The sequence below is a fragment of the Hydra vulgaris genome, chromosome 14 (genome assembly GCF_038396675.1).
Source record: "Hydra vulgaris chromosome 14, alternate assembly HydraT2T_AEP".
Classification (NCBI taxonomy): domain Eukaryota; kingdom Metazoa; phylum Cnidaria; class Hydrozoa; order Anthoathecata; family Hydridae; genus Hydra; species Hydra vulgaris.
In genome coordinates, this window is record NC_088933.1 from 21,632,317 (window position 1) to 21,650,903 (window position 18,587).

Consider the following 18,587-nt stretch of genomic DNA (forward strand, 5'->3'; position numbering starts at 1 on the left):
AGATAATGAAAAAGTACTTTGCTGGTATATACTTACTTTAAATTCTACATTTTCCCCCTCTAACCAAATTTTATTTTTGTTTAAAAAACGGTCCATCATCATATGTGCTGCAGACCATTTTATTGCGAATTCTGAAACCATACATGAAATTTTTAACCGCAAAGACCTCTTAGAATCTCTAGTCAAATCAGTTACATTATTAACACAAAATCTTTGCAAAATAAAATCCAATAAATGAGAATTTCTTTCTTCTTGATTATGTCTTCGCCATTCTTTAAATAACTCTATTTTTGAAAAAGAGCGCACATGATCTAAATGAAATTTAATAACAAAAAATTGTGAATTTATGTGGTGAAAATTTTTTCTTTGTTGTACACAGGGGCGGACTTAAACCCCGTCAAGTGCTGCAAGTGACGGGGTAAAAAAATTAAAATAAAAATATGTATTATGACGTCTAACGCCCGCCTAATATTAATTGCCGATATATATATTTTTGTTAGAAAATATAATTAGATAAAGTTTATAGTGAAAACTATGCTTTGCGGACGTTTGAAAAAGTGTTTTATAAAAATTGCTAATGTAAACTATACTTTGCAGGATATGAGAAAGCTATTTTATAAAACTTGCTAATGTAAACTCTACTTTGCAGGATATGAGAAAATTGGATAAGTTCATTGGTTTACGCTATTAAAAGTAACAATCTGATTCGTTTAAAAAAAACAACATGTTTAGTCCTTTGCCGCATTTGCAGCAGTAATTTGATTGGTTGCAAAGATCGATAAACAACTTAAAAGAATTCAAGTAACTCAAAGAACTCCCTTCTATAAACAAAGTATTTCCTTAAATTTTTAACGTTTAAGCATGGCTTACAACTTGATTGATGATGTACTTAAAAGATTTAAAACCGATAATCTTGTCGATTTAAATACATTTTATGAAACTTTATTGGATACATTTATTTACAACAATAACAAAAGGGTTAGTAACGAAGGTCTTTTCAGTCGATATATTGATGGCACAATAAGAAGAAATATATGTGCCGAAGTTTGTATCCCTTCTTACTTAAAAGACAATAAAATGCATTGTATTGCTCTAAGGTAAGTCACTTTACTTTTTTTCAAAAATAATTATCTTATTGTATTTTATTACAATTAGTTAATATGTTTTAACACAAAATTTAATACTTTTTTGTAAAAATATTTATTGTTAATACCGTATTAATCTAATCTATAACAAATTACACTCGTTGACTAATCAACATTTAATAAGTGTCAACACCGTCAAATGATTTTGACATGTATGTATATAATATGTTCATGATGTATAAGTTATATTCCTACATGTCAAAATCATTAGTTGGTTTGTCTGAATTCTTGACTATTGATTTGATTTATGAATTTGTTCAAAAAGCAAAGATTTTTTACTCAATTTTAAATTTATTGATAAAAGAAGTTTAGCTCTTAAAAACATGAAGTAAATATATATTTTTTTTCTTAAGGTCTGAAGCATCTGGAAGTTGTATGTACAGCTCTGCATCATTATTTTTTGTTGCTGACAATACACTGATGAATGTGTTAAGAGTTTTAACGTCCCTTGAAATTTATACACATGCTGATTATTACTGTAAGCATCCTTTATTTTCAAAAATATTTTCTGATTATAGTTCTCATTTTATTAATCTCAAAAGTTTGTTGTGTATGTCAGTATCTCATTCTGCATTAGATTCTGGCTTCGAAAATAATAATATTATTAAAGCTGAACCAATTGCAAACTGTGAGAGCACAGAAAAATGGGCTGGTTTTTTATGTTTGTTAGGTTTATCATCAGTTCTTTCTTGTAATATTGTTTCCTGTTACCCAGATTTCGGTGTTGAAAAGTATAAAATATTTTTTAACCAAGAGATCTCACCACGTACTCCCATTAAATGTTGTTATCAATTTTACATTTTGTTTTGTTATGATGGGAATTTTCAGTCCGGTACATTTCAGCATAATCACTATGTCCCACTAATTTTTATTCCTAAAAAGCGTAAACTTTCCAGTAAATCAGAAACAATAATTTCGAAAAAGTTGCTGCCAGTCTTGTCACCTAATAAATTTCTAGATACAAAACAGACCACCATTGATCAAGTTGCTACAATTGTACCCAGCACAGTAGCCAAAAATCCAAATAAAAAGCCCTACTCTATCCTTACATTCTTTCATAAAACAAACCCAGACTTAGAACCCACTAGTGCAATCTTACAAAATACATCTTGTATTCTAAAATCAAATAGATTTTCTTCTCAATTAGCAATGTCTTCTTCTCAATTGACAACATCTTCTCAATCATTAACATTAAGTAAAGATGTTTCTTCTCACTCAAAGACATCTAAGGACTGTTCTATCAAAATCTTTTTTTACAAAATCTTCAAGCATCAGGAAAGTACCTAATTTTTATAATAATAATAATATTGAATGCCTTTCGAACATTATTTTACCACCTAAAGAAGTAATAAATGCTCTCCAGTCTTTTGAGCAAAATGATGGTGCTTTCTTTAGACAAAAGGTTGAATTTTTAACTGACCTTGAAATTTTTTTAATAACTAAAAATATGTTTATTCCTAATGAAGATTACATTTTCCCAAAAGATTCTGGTCGTCTGTTTAGATATCTTTGGTTGAAAGAGTTTTCTTGGCTGAGATATTCTAAAAGTACTGATGGTGCATTTTGTTTATCTTGTGTATTATTTGGCAATAAATTCAAACTAAGATCACGTAAGTTAACACATTTGTATTTGGAGCCTTTCAATAAATGGTCTGATGCTATTAGATCATTTTCAAATCATGAGTCAACTAAAAATGGTTTACATGCATTTACTATGCCTGTTTTTAATATTTTTTTGAGTCATTCCTCAGGCATAAGTCAACCAATAAATGTCATCATTGATACTAATGTAAAAGAAAAAATAATAAAAAATCGCCAAATACTTCGTCCTATTGTTGATGCTATAATTTTTTGCGGTCAAACCAATACCCCTTTGAGAGGCCACAGAGATGATTCACAATATCTTCCAGAGGCTGGAGAATATTCGAAATGTGGAACTGGTTGTTTTAATAAACTTTTAAATTTTGCTGTACGCAATGGAAATGATGTTTTAGGCTCTCATCTTAATAACTGTTCAAAGAATGCCTCCTGCATTTCGAAGACTTCACAAAATGAAATTATTAAATGCTGTGGTGAAGAAATTAGTGAATCTATACTATCTGAAGTTCGCAAAAATGTTTTTTTTTTTCAATAATTGCAGATGAAGCCTGTGACTCATCTACTAAAGAGCAAATGTCATTAGTTTTACGATTTGTTGATAGTGATTTCAATATCAGAGAAGACTTTATTCAATTTATTCATTGTAATGAAGGAGTTAAAGGAAAAGATTTGCTTAATGTTCTTTTAAATTGTGTAAGCAACTTAAATCTAGATATAAAAAACTGTAGGGGTCAGGGATATGATGGAGCCAGTTCTGTCTCTGGGTATATAAATGGTCTTTCTGCTCAGGTTCTCAATATAAATTCAAAGACTTTGTATACACATTGTCATAGCCATCGACTGAACATATCAGTTTGTGAATCGTGTAATGTCCTATTAGTTTCAGAGGTTTTTAATAAAGTTCGCGAACTTTCTTATTTTTTTAATTATTCAGAAAATAGTCAAAAGTTTTTAGAAGCTAGCATTTTAGAGCGTGAACCTCAAACGCATAAAAAAAAATTAAAAGATATCTGTAGAACTATATGGATTGAGCGTATAGATGGTTTAAACACTTTTCTTGAGCATTATTTATCTATTTTCCATGCCTTATGTATCATGGCTTCCCCTGAGAGTTCTGTTAACAAAGACACACAAAACAAATCTTCTACTTTTTTAAATTCCATTGGCACTTTTCAATTTGTCTTTACCTTAGTTGTGACAACACGTGTCTTTGATTTTACTATACCTGTTACTCGGTTGCTGCAATCAAAAACTATTGATATCTTAGACGGTTTGCATCTTATTACAGCTCTTAAAAATACTTTTATTTCCATCAGAAATGATATAGATAGTTTTCATAATAACTGCTATGAAGCAGCATGTTTGCTTTTAAGTAAAGCTGAAATTTTTGTTTTGAAACCAAGAACCTGTTCTATTCAAAAAAATCGATTTAATGTTCCATCAGAGTCTGTTTCAGAATACTTTAAAAGAGCTGTTACTATCCCTCTTATAGATCATATATCTACATCTATATCTACAAGATTTAAATCAGAAACTGTAGCTGCATATAAAGGGTTATCAATTATTCCATTTAATATTATTTCTTTTCTTAAAAGACCCAAAACCCAATTGTGTTGGAGGAAGCAGTTTGAAATATTCTGTGATTTTTATATAGATGATTTCCCTAATATCAGTGCCTTGAATGGGGAACTAGTTCTTTGGCAAAAATACTGGGAAAGTTTCTCTGGGACTATTCCTGACAATATATCTTTTACTCTTAAATCGATATAATTTCCTGGATTTGAAAATATTAAGATAGCTTTAAGGATACTTGGGACACTTCCTGTTACTTCATGTGAGTGTGAGAGAAGTTTTTCTGTTATGCGTCGGTTAATAGACTATATGAGAACAACAATGTCAGAAGATCGACTTAACGGTTTGGCATTAATGTATATCCATCAAGAAATTGTTCCATGTATTGATAATGTTATCAATAGATTTTCTATAAAAAATAGACGACTTGATTTCAATTATTAGTGTCTATACTGTTTATTCTAATACATACCAACAACTTTAGAAATTTTTGTCTATTATCACCTCTCTTCATATAACAGCTAACAAATAGGCATGGAAACCCCTGGAAAGGCCAAGACTTCAATGGTGTCCTTAACAGGACAGGTTAAATGTAACCCCATACTTTTGTTTGGGATTAACTATATGATTAGTGGTCAAAGTTCAGGCAAACGTTAACCATCTCTTTTTGACCATCTCTTTATATCATTTTCTAATTTAGCGACAAAATAAAAAATTAAAAAAATTATTTCCAATAAATTTTCTCTCAATCAACCTAATAACATTCATAAGTTTTTGTGCCATTTAAATCAGTTTTTTACTGTAGTTGTCAAAACCATTAGCTTTCTTTTTATTTGATCAAAAATGATCTTCTTTCTTGTTGTTAAGGCTTAACTTGGTATGTCTTTTTTTTTTAATCTTGTTATATAAGAATATATATATCTTTTTATTTCACGATGTATTTAAATCCATTTGTATTTTTGTCTTTGTCTTTTCAGTGCTAAATTTTTCTTTCTCCGATTGTCCATGTCCGGAATAAATATATTCCTAGACATGCTGATGAGCCCTGATATTGGGCGAAACAATCATTTGTTGGTTTATATATTTATTATATATTTATATATAAAAAAAGTTTCAAAGTAAAACTAAGATATGGGCTTCTCAATAAAATAGCAAAAAGAAAATCCCTTTAAATCCTTTAGCCCAAAGGCAGGAGGATTTAGGAGATACATAGCGGGCAGGCTATGGGAGCGATGGCCCCCCTTAAATGTTTTTTTTAATAATAACATTTTGTAAAAACGTAAGTAAATTTGGTATGCTGTTTAAAAGTGGCATAAAATTGTGTAGTCTAAATTCTTTTTTTTGGGCTTGCCTGTATAAAAATCGTTAAACCTGTAAATCTGTAAACCTGTTAATCCTGTATATCGCCCCCTTTAATCGTTTGGATCGAACGAAAAGAAAAATTTGCCCACCCCCCTTTACTACATGGTCGGGATCCGCCCTTACTCCCCCCCCCCCCATTTTTTCTATTTGCTTTGTGGGCGTAGTTGCGTCACTTACAACATGGCGTAAGGCGCATTTTTTTGACGGGGGAAATTAAAAACCTGCGTCCGCCCCTGGTACACCTTAGGACTTTAGCTATACACTGTTAATAAATTAGCTTGGATACATGTGGATACAAAAAGTTGTATAAATTTAAAAATTAAAAGCCAAAAAATATTTCACATTTTTAACCCAGCTTTTTAAACCATATTTTAACACATATCGCTTAACTTTTAAATAAAATATTTAATGTAATTAAATAGTACTTACCCTCAAAAGCAAAATCCGTCGCTGCATTAAAATGATTGCTTGTTAAATGTTAATGCAACCATTGTAATTTTTTAATTAATTTTTTTTTAAAATGAAATTACATTTTAACGCCTTTTTAATTGCTTATGACTCATTGCTCTGGAATGTTTTTCATAACAAACAACGCAAGTTATTACTAATGTAGGACTGTTATTGTATTATCAATTAGTCGATTTCTTGATATGACTTTAGTCCACCTAGGTTGTATGAAGCGGTACACTGTGTGACGTCGCAAAACTTGCCCTTAGGTGGGGTTGAACCAGGGATCCTTTGTTTTTGAGGCAAGTGCGCTACCACTGCGCCACGGCTGCTCAAACGCACGGCTGCTTTTCTTAATAGTCCTTACTGTAACATGGTAACTTAAAATCAACAACGTGAGTGATGGAAAAAATTGGCCTAAATAGAGATCGCGGCTCCTTTTTTTATGTTCAAGAAAAAAAACTGCCACACATGGAACAAACTTCGAACTAGAGTATGTTTATGCTTATTTTAAATGAGAATGCTTTGCAAAAAAATTACTGTAATTGGAGCCTGGGAACAACAAAGCCTCTAAAACTCTTGCCAAAATGGAAGGATAAATCATTAAAAAAAATTTAATCATATAATATAGTGTATATATAAATATAGTAATATATCTATTTTAGAATAAACTTATATTTACGGATAGAATTTCATCAGATAATATTTGAGTATTTGAAAGTAGTAAACATGTAAAGTTTATAACACCCTCATTTTGATGGATTTGGAAACTTTATATGGACATAACTTTCGAACACTAAAATATTACTTGATGAAGATTGAAATCTATCGATGAGTATAAACTTAGTTTAAAATAGCAGTAATATAAAACTCAGTAAATTTTCACCCTCATAATTGAGGTTAGGAGAGGCACAAGTTTAAGGGTTTTTGTTGTTTTCAGGTTCCACATTTCGAAATTTTCTGTAAAGCGTTCTTTTTTGATTTAAATATAAACATACCCCAGATTAAAGTTTGCTCCATTTCTGAAAGTTATCTTTCTTAAGCATAAAAAAAAAAGTGAAAAAGTGAGTTTTAAAAAACACTGAACGACTTATCCTATTTATAATAAAACTGTCCCGAATGTAATGATACACCGTGTGACTGTATGAATACGTAGAGCCTCATGCAATATATCACTTACAGTATTGTATCTCAAGAGTATTATCCAGTATAAGAAAAAAAAAGTTTTAAAACCATTTTTAAAAACAAATCGGTCACGTGTTTTAAGTAAGAGGTTTAAATGGTACAAAATAACATATGTATAAGTAACACAGATAAAAACAACAAAGAATAAACTTTTTAAAAGTCTTTTAAAACGTATTTAAAAAAAAGCAGAATGTTTTAACCCTTTCGCGACTGACTTAAAAACAGCTATATGACTGCGCGTAAAATTACGATCTAGGATCATGATCAATTAAAAGAGTATAAAATAAAAATTACTAGTCAGAATTTTACAAATAAGACCTTGTTTTTTTTGTCAAAGAATTGGCTTTCAGGAAATTAAAAAACTAAAAAAAAAAACTTATTATCTTAGTAACGTGATCAAAATATATCATGTTGAAATTAACAAAAATATATAGTTTCTCTATGTAACCTTTAACAAATAAAGAAGAAATACATAAACATACCGTTTTTGAATTTAAATAAATGATACATTTATTTTGGTGATCAAACAAAAAAAATCTTTACCACTATCACTGAAAAAAATATCTAGGATCTCATTCATGACAGTATACTTTTTATCTGTTTTTGTCATTTTTTAAAATTAATTTTTGAGCGATCTATAAATGCAGTTAACAAACGGTTTGAAGCATTAACTTAAGAAATTATTCACATTTCAAAAATAAGTTTAAAGTTTTCCCCAATTGCTATAGATGATTTGAAATATTCAAAATTGTTTATGCACCGCCATGCGGGTCACTCGTCATTTAGAAACAAATTTTATGAACCGCCATACGGGTCACTCGTCACGAAAGGGTTAATTAAAAGTTAAATGACTTTACGCATGATATAACTAGTCATACATCAACTAACCAAATTGGGATTAAATAATGCAAAAACTGATAACTCTTCATGTTTATTAAAAAACTGATAACTCTTCATGTTTATTAAAAAGTAAATTAAAAAAACTTTAATTTGCGTAAATGAGTTGAACACGTTTAAGCCAATTATATTTATCGTCGTGATTTAATTGTGGTTTGCTTTTTTTTTTTTTTTGTAATTGCTGAAACAGCATTGTTATTGTGTTCAGGAAATGGAAAATTATAGGAAATGACAAATTAGAGAAGTTTACGCTTTGACTGATTTTTTTTTTATTACTAGAAAAATGAAACAAGCTTTTGTGAATAATATCGTTATTTTCTTTTTAAGTTTTTTTTTGTTGTTTTCAAGAAGTTATCGATTTATTTGCTTACTTAACTTTGTTATAATATCTTTTGTTGCGTCGCAAACAATTCTTCAAGTCGAGAGATTTCAAGAAATATTAGTTACAGACACCCTAGTCTTTAAAGGAAAATGCATGCGTTATAACACTTGCAATGATGCTGACGCTTTTGGGTTGTCACTAATAGATTCTTGCCAATGTCGCTGTAAAGATTCTACAACAGCGTCAAGTTCAGATAACAAATGTGTATCAGTAGAGAAAATTTCAGGTCAGATTCATGTGTTTTGAAGAAAAAAAGTTATTTTATTTTTAAATTAATTAAGAGGACTTCTAGAAAAGCTACTCTTGAGTTCAGTGCCGTAGCTAGTGGGTCTGAAGCCCCTCTCTAAAACCGTTCTTTTGGGCCCCAATTTTATAAAAAATTTTCACTAGCTATTACTAAAAAAAAATGCTCCATGCAAATGGACCCCTTTAATTCGCTGACCCCCCCCCCCCTACTTATTGGAGGGTGTGAGGTACCCTAGCCACGGTTCTTTTAAACGAAAAATTCAGTCACTTAAGATTTATGAAACTTTTTAAAGAGTAAGGTACTTTTATCAGAAAATATGCTTTTCTCTAACTCGTTTACAGAAACATAGAACAAGAGTTTACGTTTGTACAGAACGTTACTTTTGTTTCATTTTAGTTATAATGAAACTTGAGAGTTGCTGAAGAATTGCGCTTTTATAACTTTGCATTTGCATTTAAATAGAATTGCATTTCGAGAAAAATAAACCTACATTTTTTATTTGTTTATTTTTTAGTAAACTTTAATTGTTTAGTTTAAAAAATGGGTTTAGATAAAATAAAATACCAACCTAGTTAAATCTAATCACGTGCTATAGTTCTTCGACTCCTTTGGTTTGAATTGTAAAATTTCACCAGAAATTAAATTTCAATTTCGTCAAAAACGAAAACTAATTATGTGGCTTTTACTAAAAGCCAAAATGTGAAAAACCGTGTATAGCCCCTATTGAAATTTCATGTAAGGGTACGATTAGCCTACTTATGGGGACGAAAAAAAATTCAATACAATTCACAAAAATTATAAAATTTTAAAAACCATACACAAAAAAAAAGTAATAAAAATATATAGATATATTTTTTTTGCGTGTGAAAACAAAACCTCAGTACATGTAGGCCTAGTGGTATTCTTCCGTAAGTTTCACTTAAAATGCGTCACTGGTTGTGAGTTGTATTTTTACCGGTCTCACATAAGATCAGGTAAAAAAACAAAAACTTATTCAACCTAAACAAAGAAATATTTGAAACAATTTAAAATAACCAAAGTTTTGTCAAGAATATCCCTTTTTCTTCAAGATTTCTGATTATAATTTCTGGAATACCCATTTATCTCCTAAAATAAACATATCAATGTATGTACACCAAGTATTGTATAAACTATATATAATTATTATACTTAACTCTTAAATAATTATTATAATTGTATATATATATATATATAATATATATATATATATAATATATATATATATATATATATATATATATATATATATATATATATATATATATATATATATATATACACAGTACAATCTCTCTAATTCGAATTTTATGGGGGAAAATAAAAGTTCGAATTAGAGAGATATTCGAATTTCAGAAAGTTGACTTTTTTTCAAATATTCTTTTCTAAGTAACGAATAGAAATCAAACAAACGAACAAATAGTAATTTTTTGGCCTAAATGCAATATATATTATGTTTTAAACTTTTAAATTTGAAAATAAAAGTCAGTAATTGTAGATTGTTTTTTATGCGCTAGTAAATTCATGTCAAAGACACGATTTATATCTTCAAGAGCCTTTGTCAAATTATCTCCAAATTAGTTTGCTTTTTCTTAAATTAGTCTAACCATCTTTCCAAAGCATGAAAATTTTTGAAGCATAACTCTATCGCAAAATATAAAGCTTTTTATTTTACCAGCAAGCCACTAATTGGTACATTATCAACTCTCATTCGTTTGAACCATTTAAGTACAGCTTCTTTTACTAGGTAATACGTATCATACGTATAATACGTATCATACGTATCAACTTTCACCCAAAAAGCGTCAAAGATTTTATCTATATTCTTTTTCCAAGTTGAAAGAGTGTTTGGTGGAATATCAAAAATTTTCGAAACCTCTTTATTTGTTTTTCCTTTCTTCAATTCCATTAGAAATTTTTATTTCCGCTTTAAATTGTTTTCAATATGTTTCTTTGATGCCATGATTTTTTTAAACAGTAGAAGATAATTTACACTAATCGTTTTTCAAAACTCGCAACATTCGAAATTTGAAAAATTTTTAAGGTTTAATGAGCTTTTTACACGTCAGAAGTTAAAAAAATTCGATTTACAGAGAGAATCTTACTGACGGATCTAAAAAGTTCATTCGAATTGTGGAGGTTTTCGAATTATAGAAAGTTAAACGTAAGAGTTTCTTAAGCGCGTTTCACGGTAACTTTGCATTTAATCGAATTATGGATTTCGAATTAAGGAGATTCGAATTAGAGAGATTGTACTGTATATATATATATATATATATATATATATATATATATATATATATATATATATATATATATATATATATATATATATATATATATATATATATATATATATATATATATATATATATATATATATATATATATATATATATATATATATATATATATATATATATATATATATATATATATATATATTAAACTTCATAAAGATTAAAGTGAGAAATTTTTCTCACTTTAATCTTTATGAAGTTCCGCACTTTCGCATTTTATCATGTCCATTGTTATACATTGTTTTCTATTTCTATATTTCATTGTTTAGATTGTTTTCTTTGTAGTTTTTATTTGATTTTGTGTCTAATTTTTTGTTCAATGTTTTGTGTTTTTTCAGTTTTTCACATTTTAGTACTTTTTTAGATTCCTCTTTCACATTAGCCAAAGTTGATCAGGTGTCGCCTTACCAGTTAGTTACAAAGTTTACTGTAAATAGTTTAATGCAAGATGAAATATACATCTATTTGTGCTCTGAAACGTCATGTTCGCGAAATATCTCACGTTGCACAATTGACTTTGAAAACTCTTTTTACGATAGTTCTGGATGGCAAAGAATCTGGCAAAAAAAGATTGATGTAGACTTTTTTATTGTTATAAACAGTTTTGGGGTTGCTATTCAAGTAAATTTTTTATTACGAAAAATGAATATAATTACATTTTAACATTAGTTGGGATTTTATTTTACATAACATTATTTTTTGATATCATTAATGTTTTGCTGTCATAATGCAATATTCTTTTGTCTCGATAATGATATCGCATTAAAATATTCGAAATTGTGTCCCTATATTTGTGAAAGCAAATTATTCAAATAATTCAAAATCTTTAAATAATTCTGATTAATTTTTAGTTTAAAACTGTACCATGTGCAATGAATAAGTATTCTGGTATGCTACTAAAGTTATCTTTACAGTGTCAAACTAACAACCAGGTACAAAGTGGATCTGCAGTTTTTTCTATTGTTGGTTCTTACAAAAGTAAGAAAATCAATATTTTTTACGAATAACACATCTAATTAAATTAAATGCGCACTGTAACAATGCTAAAACTGTTTAAAAAGCCAGTTTTACTATATGAAATATTTTCTTGAAAATATTTTAATATCAATCAATTTCAGTTGAAGTAAAAAAAATCAAATTTTTTTTAAATTTATTTATGACAACTTTACTTAGTAGGCGTAGCTCCAAAAGATCGAACTACTTGTAGTAAACTCGTTACTCCAATACCTCCAATCACCAGCTCAACAAATTCTTTAACAAACTCTGTTCCTTTTACCAACAGTTCTCATTTGTCAAAAAATGGTTCTTTTGATTATTTAACTAATACAACTGTAAAAACAATAAAAGCTACTACAAGCGTGTTAATGGCAAACAATACTTATGTATTCAAAGAATCAATAAAGTCGACGGATTCGCTGTCACTTTTGCACGTAAAGGTATGTTTTTTGTAGCAATAGTAACTTAATCATTACCTGAAATAACTATAGTTTGTTTAACAAATTTTATCGTAATAAAAAGTGATGACATCGTATTTTTTATTTTAGGTGCGTAATGCAAATACAAATAATGCAATAATATCGGCTGCCGCGGTATTGATTTTTGTCGTGATTGGTTCATGTGTAATTATAATATTTCTTTATAAAAGATGGCGTCGTGCAAAACGCAATTCAGTCATTATAGATTCAAATCAGCAATTATCTTTTGAACAAATAACTCATCCACATCCAGTTTTTTTTTTAAATGAAGGTAGCGTTTACCGAAATGGCGGCTCGGTTATATCAGCAGAAGCTATTTGTTCGGAAGCCTATGGTATACCCAATATATCGGAAAGTTTAGATAGTTCAAAAAAATTATCATGTTTTGAAAAAGTTTTTGTATCATTTGGTGAGGTTATTTTGAGTGTTATATATATATATATATATATATATATATATATATATATATATATATATATATATATATATATATATATATATATATATATATATATATATATATATATATATATATATATATATATATACATATATACAGTGCCGGTTTTAGCACTACCAGCGCCCTGGGCGAGATTTCTACGGCGCCCCTAGCTCAATTTAACCCCATTCAAAAAAAAGGCAAAGGGTAAAATAACCAATTAGTTTCGCCCCTTTATATTCGGCGCCCTGGGCCATCGCCCAACCAGGCCCTACCCTAACGCTGCCACTGCATATATATATATATATATATATATATATATATATATATATATATATATATATATATATGTATATATATATATCGAATAATAAAATAAATTTCAACTTCACATTATCGGCTGCTATTATGAAACGACTTAGACACAATTGCGATAAAAAATTCCGGCTGTTAATTAGTTGTAAAACAATTTTAGTTAACTAGTTACTTAATAACTAATAGTTGCTTAGTAACTAATAGTTGCAAAGTTACCTGCTACTATTTTAATGTTATTTATTTGCTTTAGAACAAACATTCTCTTGTCTTCACAAAAAGAAATCAGTAGACAACTCGTTAGATAATTTTGATTACAGAATGTTTTTTGACCCCATCTCAAATCAAAACTATGATGGATTTAGCGTGAATCACTTTGACGACTTAAGTTACAACATCCCTGAAGAAATAGTTATCACTAATAATTATAACCATATCGATCAAGTGAATACAAAAACTGTATCATATAACAATGCAACTAATAAAGTTCGTTCTAAAATTGAAAAGCATACTTCTCAAAGTTCATCAGAAATTGAAGATGTTTTATACAGCGTTCCTGATGAAATAAATACTATTCACAAAAACACTACACCAGTAATTCTTTGTAACACCCAATCAGGGTACATGAAGCCTTATCCCAACATTATAGAAGATGACAAAAGTGGAGATCATTTTTATGATTTTCCAGAGTCATCTGAACCTGTTTTTAAAACCGCTTCTCAATACGAAAATCTTGCACCTTTGAGTATTTTTAAAAAAACGAACTCTTGCGATAAGATTGGTAATATTCCAATAAACGAGTTTGATTCCAACAGAAAAACTGACAATGAACAAAGACGCGAAGAATCTATTTACTCTGAACCAGAACATGACGATAGATTAAACAACACAAGTATAATTGAAGCCAGCTATGCTGTACCAGAACAAGACGATAGTTTACATGAAATATAAGCAAACAATGATATCATTACATTCGCTTAATAGAAGTAACTAACGTAAAAGTTGTGCTATTTAACCTTTCCATTTCAACGACAAATTATTTTAAATTTTTACTTCGTTTTAACGTTAAAGAATTATACACAAAACTTATTTAGATATTTGTCTTATTTTAATTTCAAGAAATAGATTTATACAAATATTAAAAAGCATAATAGTATAATGGTATTTATTAAACAAATGATTTCAATGTAAATACAAACTAAAAATAGAAAATTAATTAATTATTCTAATTAAGCTAATTATTCAAATAAGATTTTAGAGAATTTGTTTATACAAGTAAATTAAAAAAATAATCTTTGCATTTCTTTATTTAAAGTTGTCTTTCATACGTGTCACATGATAGAGCCGAAAATATTTATCCTCGAAAATATCACCGAAATATTTCACAACCGAAAAATTTAGAACCGAAAAGTATACTTTCATTGCAGGATCGAATTACAAAATCTTTTCTTGCGCCGAAAGTTTTAGAACCGAATTTTACAACCGAAAAAATTTGGATCGAAATACGAAATCCTTTCTTTTTTATTTTAATTTGATTTGAAATTATTTCGGTTCTACTTTTTTTCGTGAATATTTTCGGTATTGTAATAAATTTCTCATATTCGGTTCTAAATTGAAATTTTCGATTCGGTTGAATCGGACGCCTCTTTCATATCATATACAGTGCCAAAAATGCTCCTCACAAAATTTTATGACTCTTATACTTTCATATTGGCACGAATTTTCAAAAACTTTTCAAAAGTATTTAGCAACCGCCAAAAATAATTTTTTCATTTTAATATTTTTAATAATATCCCAAAAAAACTGAAATGTTTTGTTTTTCTTAGTAACACGTGAGTGTCAAATCGTACGTTGTAACCTTAATTATATTATTTCCTGATTTTAAATTATTAAGATATTTTTTTAGATCCTAAACCTTAACGTTATACTCAGAAAATATAAATTTATATATTTACTAGTAAATCAATAAATGTAACGGCGCACGTAGGAGTATTTGACGATTTTAGCTGGCCAAAATTGGAATTATTAAAAGTGGCCGTACCCACTTAATTACCTACCCTTATTATCTCTCGATAATGGTCGCTTAATAAGCAGTTAATGGTTTGGTTATAAAAGTAGTAATTGGAACTACACAGTCTAGTTAAATATCCGATCTATATCTGCGTGGTTTATTTTATTTACGAGCGATTTTAGTGGTGTTTATTGAAGCTGTGTACAAGTGTTTACAACAGAAGTTTTACAGTGTTATATCATGGATGAATCTATGACAGGTATGTACATTATTTACTCTTACTATCGTTTTGAAATATTAATTACCACAAAAGTTATATACCATGAAACTTGGCATTTTTTTAACGAATTTTAAAGTTAATTTTGACTTTAAAAGTGAAAAAGTTATAGTGCGCATTGAAACCCTCTCAGTTTTTTTCGTTTTTCTATGAGTTTATACCACAAGCTATTTAAAAATTTTAATTTCAACTGCCTGTTGATGCCATCTAAATTTTAATCATGTTCTAAGCACATCAAGGTCCAAGATGAATTTTTCAATTTAATTTTTTTTTTTCTAGATGGGTCATCAGGAATGCAAACAATCTCTCGTTTGGATTTCTACAACAGTATTCAGCAGCAGGAGGCTCCAAATTTCAATAAAAAAATGGACTTAGCTGATCAAAATTTGTTATCAAGAAATCAATATACCGAAGAACTAAAAACAGTATACAAGCGTCAAATGTCGAGGTTGAAAGCTATTTTTAAAAAAATGTGGTCGTCTTTACCCAGAACTCATGAAATATTTATTAAGAAGCATGGCCCTTGGCTGCAAGGGAGTTTCCAAATACCGGGTACCCCATCCACTCCATCATCAGCAGGACGACCAAGAAAAAGTTTTGTCGATTCTAGTGAACGTTCAAAGAGGAGAAAAACAGAACAGCTCAGGAAAGATGTGGAACCAGAAGCAAAAAAATCATTGACACCGTTCGAGGCTCTTTTAATATTTACTGACGCAGGCCTAACAAAATCTCAATATGAAATCGTACGTACAAGTGACAAGAAGCAATGGCTCTGCTACAGTATTTTGGTCGAAGAAAAAAAAACATGCAATCCTGATCCTGATTCATTCACAGTCACAGAAAGTTTAGCTGAAGTAGACTTACAAAGTCTGTTAAACCATACTGCCGAAAGATGTGATGGCTCCCAGCAGACACAGTTTAATCAAAATTTTGAGGATGACTCTAATTCTGATGCCAGTATATTTCAATGCTCAATGGTTCCATTACAGCTAACTTGAGGAGTAAATAAAAAGGTTATCTGGCAAAACCCTACACCATCGTCTCCAAGGTTTTGCAGGCCAATTCGAATTAGGTTCATAAAAGAAACTGCTGATGTAATAGCTGAAGAAATTGCTTAAATGGAAAACAAAATTGCAGGCTTGGAACCAACTCAACTTCAAGACATAGCAGTAGAACATGTGATGATGTTAACTATGATTGACGGAAAAGTCTGTAACGCAGCAACCACCACTAAATCGACCATGCGATGTTATATTTGTGGAGCAACATCAAGACAATTTAATGATTTGGACAGAACATGTGTTGACAATCAAAGCAGCTACAAATTTGGACTATTCATTCTGCATGCTAGAATACGGTGTTTTGAAAGTCTCCTTCACCTATCACATAAATTGCCTGTAAAAAAATGGCAGAAAAGCCTGAATGAAGATGAGAAGAGATTCATCTCAGATAGGAAAAAGAAAATCCAAGATGAATTCAAAAGCAAAATGGGCATTCTTGTCGACATACCTAAGGTTGGATTTGGGAATACCAATAACGGCAACACAAGCAGGAGATTCTTCAACGACCCGGAAACATCTGCAGATATCACTGGAGTAGACTTCCGTTTAATTTCCAGAATGAAAATTATCCTAGAAGTAATTTCCAGTGGCCGCAAGATTGATGTAGAAAAGTTCAGACAGTATACTTTGGATACTGCAAAGCTTTATGTTGAACTATACCCCTGGTGTCCAATGACTCCAACTCTGCATAAAGTTTTAGTACATGGTCCTGATATAGTAGAGAATGCGCTTTTGCCAATTGGACAATTGTCGGAAGAGGCTGCCGAAGCCAGAAACACACATTTCCGGGAGTACAGACTTAGCTATGCTAGAAAATTTTCTAGAAAAGATTGTAACCAAGATATCATCAATAGGTTATTGTTAACATCCGACCCTCTGTTGTATGCCTTTTTCAAAAGAAGCTGTAGAATTGCTTCTTCTTGGAGAAGTCCAAGATTCCGACACTGAAAACAACGAAAATGAAGAATATTCTGACAATGACGAAGTGGAATCTAATTAAATATCAAAATATAGTATGTTATTTACCATAATAAAGTTTGAAAAATAATATATCTTTTATTTCCTCAAATCCTATTGAATAGAATAAAATGTAATCCCTAAAGTACCCATCTTTCCCCTATATCGAACGCCACTGGCTTGGATTTGTACAAAAAACATTTAATTTATAATTTCTTGTCATATGGTAAAGTTTTCAGCTGTTAAAAAGAGAGAAATAATTTTGGCCAGCTAAAGTCGTCAAATACTCCTACGTGCGCATCTGAAACATAAACAATACTTTTAAATAGCAACCAGACAATCTCTAATGGCCTTATTATAAAAGGACAAAAATAGACTTCGACAAAGCACTAATTGCAACAATTTTAATTATAACTATCAAAAATGAATTGTCTATAAAAAATGTTTGTCTTTCTAGACAATCATTTTAAAAACGGACACTAAATGAACAATCTCGATTTTTTAATGAGGTATAGAAGATCTATTTAATATATAATTTGGACTTATAACGAGTAATTAAATTTTCACTGCAGCATCGTTTCATAAACTGAAAACGAGCGCAAAATTAAAAATACAATTTTTCTAACAGAAGTTCATTTTTTAATTTTTTGTCAAATCAATATTTCTGGTTTTATGAAATCAAGTAAATTTAGACAAAATCATAAACACTAAATAGACAAAAAATTATGCTTTGTAGACTTATGAAGTGAAAATTATTTTTTAACTGAGCAATCTTAGGACACCATCAAAAATTTGATAGACACAACAAGGACAAAAAATTAAACATTTGTTGTGTCCATTACAACATACAGAATTGTCTATGTCTGTGTTGTAAGTCTATCCATAGACTAGTCTGGTTACT

General features: G+C 29.5%; 1 protein-coding gene across 5 annotated transcripts; it reads left to right on the plus strand.

Annotated features, from left to right (window-relative positions):
* The first annotated feature begins 813 nt into the window (after nucleotides 1–813).
* Nucleotides 814–14,528, plus strand: LOC101239543 (uncharacterized). Of its 5 annotated transcripts, none has more exons than XM_065818499.1 (7): nucleotides 814–1,097; nucleotides 1,499–1,623; nucleotides 11,519–11,775; nucleotides 12,006–12,132; nucleotides 12,328–12,590; nucleotides 12,699–13,038; nucleotides 13,634–14,528. In XM_065818499.1, exons 1-7 carry the CDS (start codon nucleotides 862–864, stop codon nucleotides 14,329–14,331), a joined length of 2,046 nt encoding a protein of 681 aa, XP_065674571.1. In that variant the 5' UTR covers nucleotides 814–861; the 3' UTR covers nucleotides 14,332–14,528. The 5 variants fall into 5 exon arrangements, with proteins under 5 accessions (XP_065674571.1, XP_065674573.1, XP_065674576.1 ...); XM_065818501.1 differs by having other exon boundaries at nucleotides 12,699–12,963; XM_065818504.1 differs by lacking the exons at nucleotides 814–1,097; nucleotides 1,499–1,623 and adding an exon at nucleotides 8,384–8,815.
* The last annotated feature ends 4,059 nt before the right edge of the window (nucleotides 14,529–18,587 follow it).

Excerpts from the sequence above, each read along its gene's own strand:
- LOC101239543 (XM_065818499.1), top strand. The coding sequence starts at position 862 with ATGGCTTACAACTTGATTGATGATGTACTTAAAAGATTTAAAACCGAT. Across the intron at positions 11,776-12,005 it reads GTTTTGGGGTTGCTATTCAA|TTTAAAACTGTACCATGTGC; the intron begins GTAAATTTTTTA and ends ATTAATTTTTAG. Across the intron at positions 12,591-12,698 it reads TGTCACTTTTGCACGTAAAG|GTGCGTAATGCAAATACAAA; the intron begins GTATGTTTTTTG and ends TTTTTATTTTAG.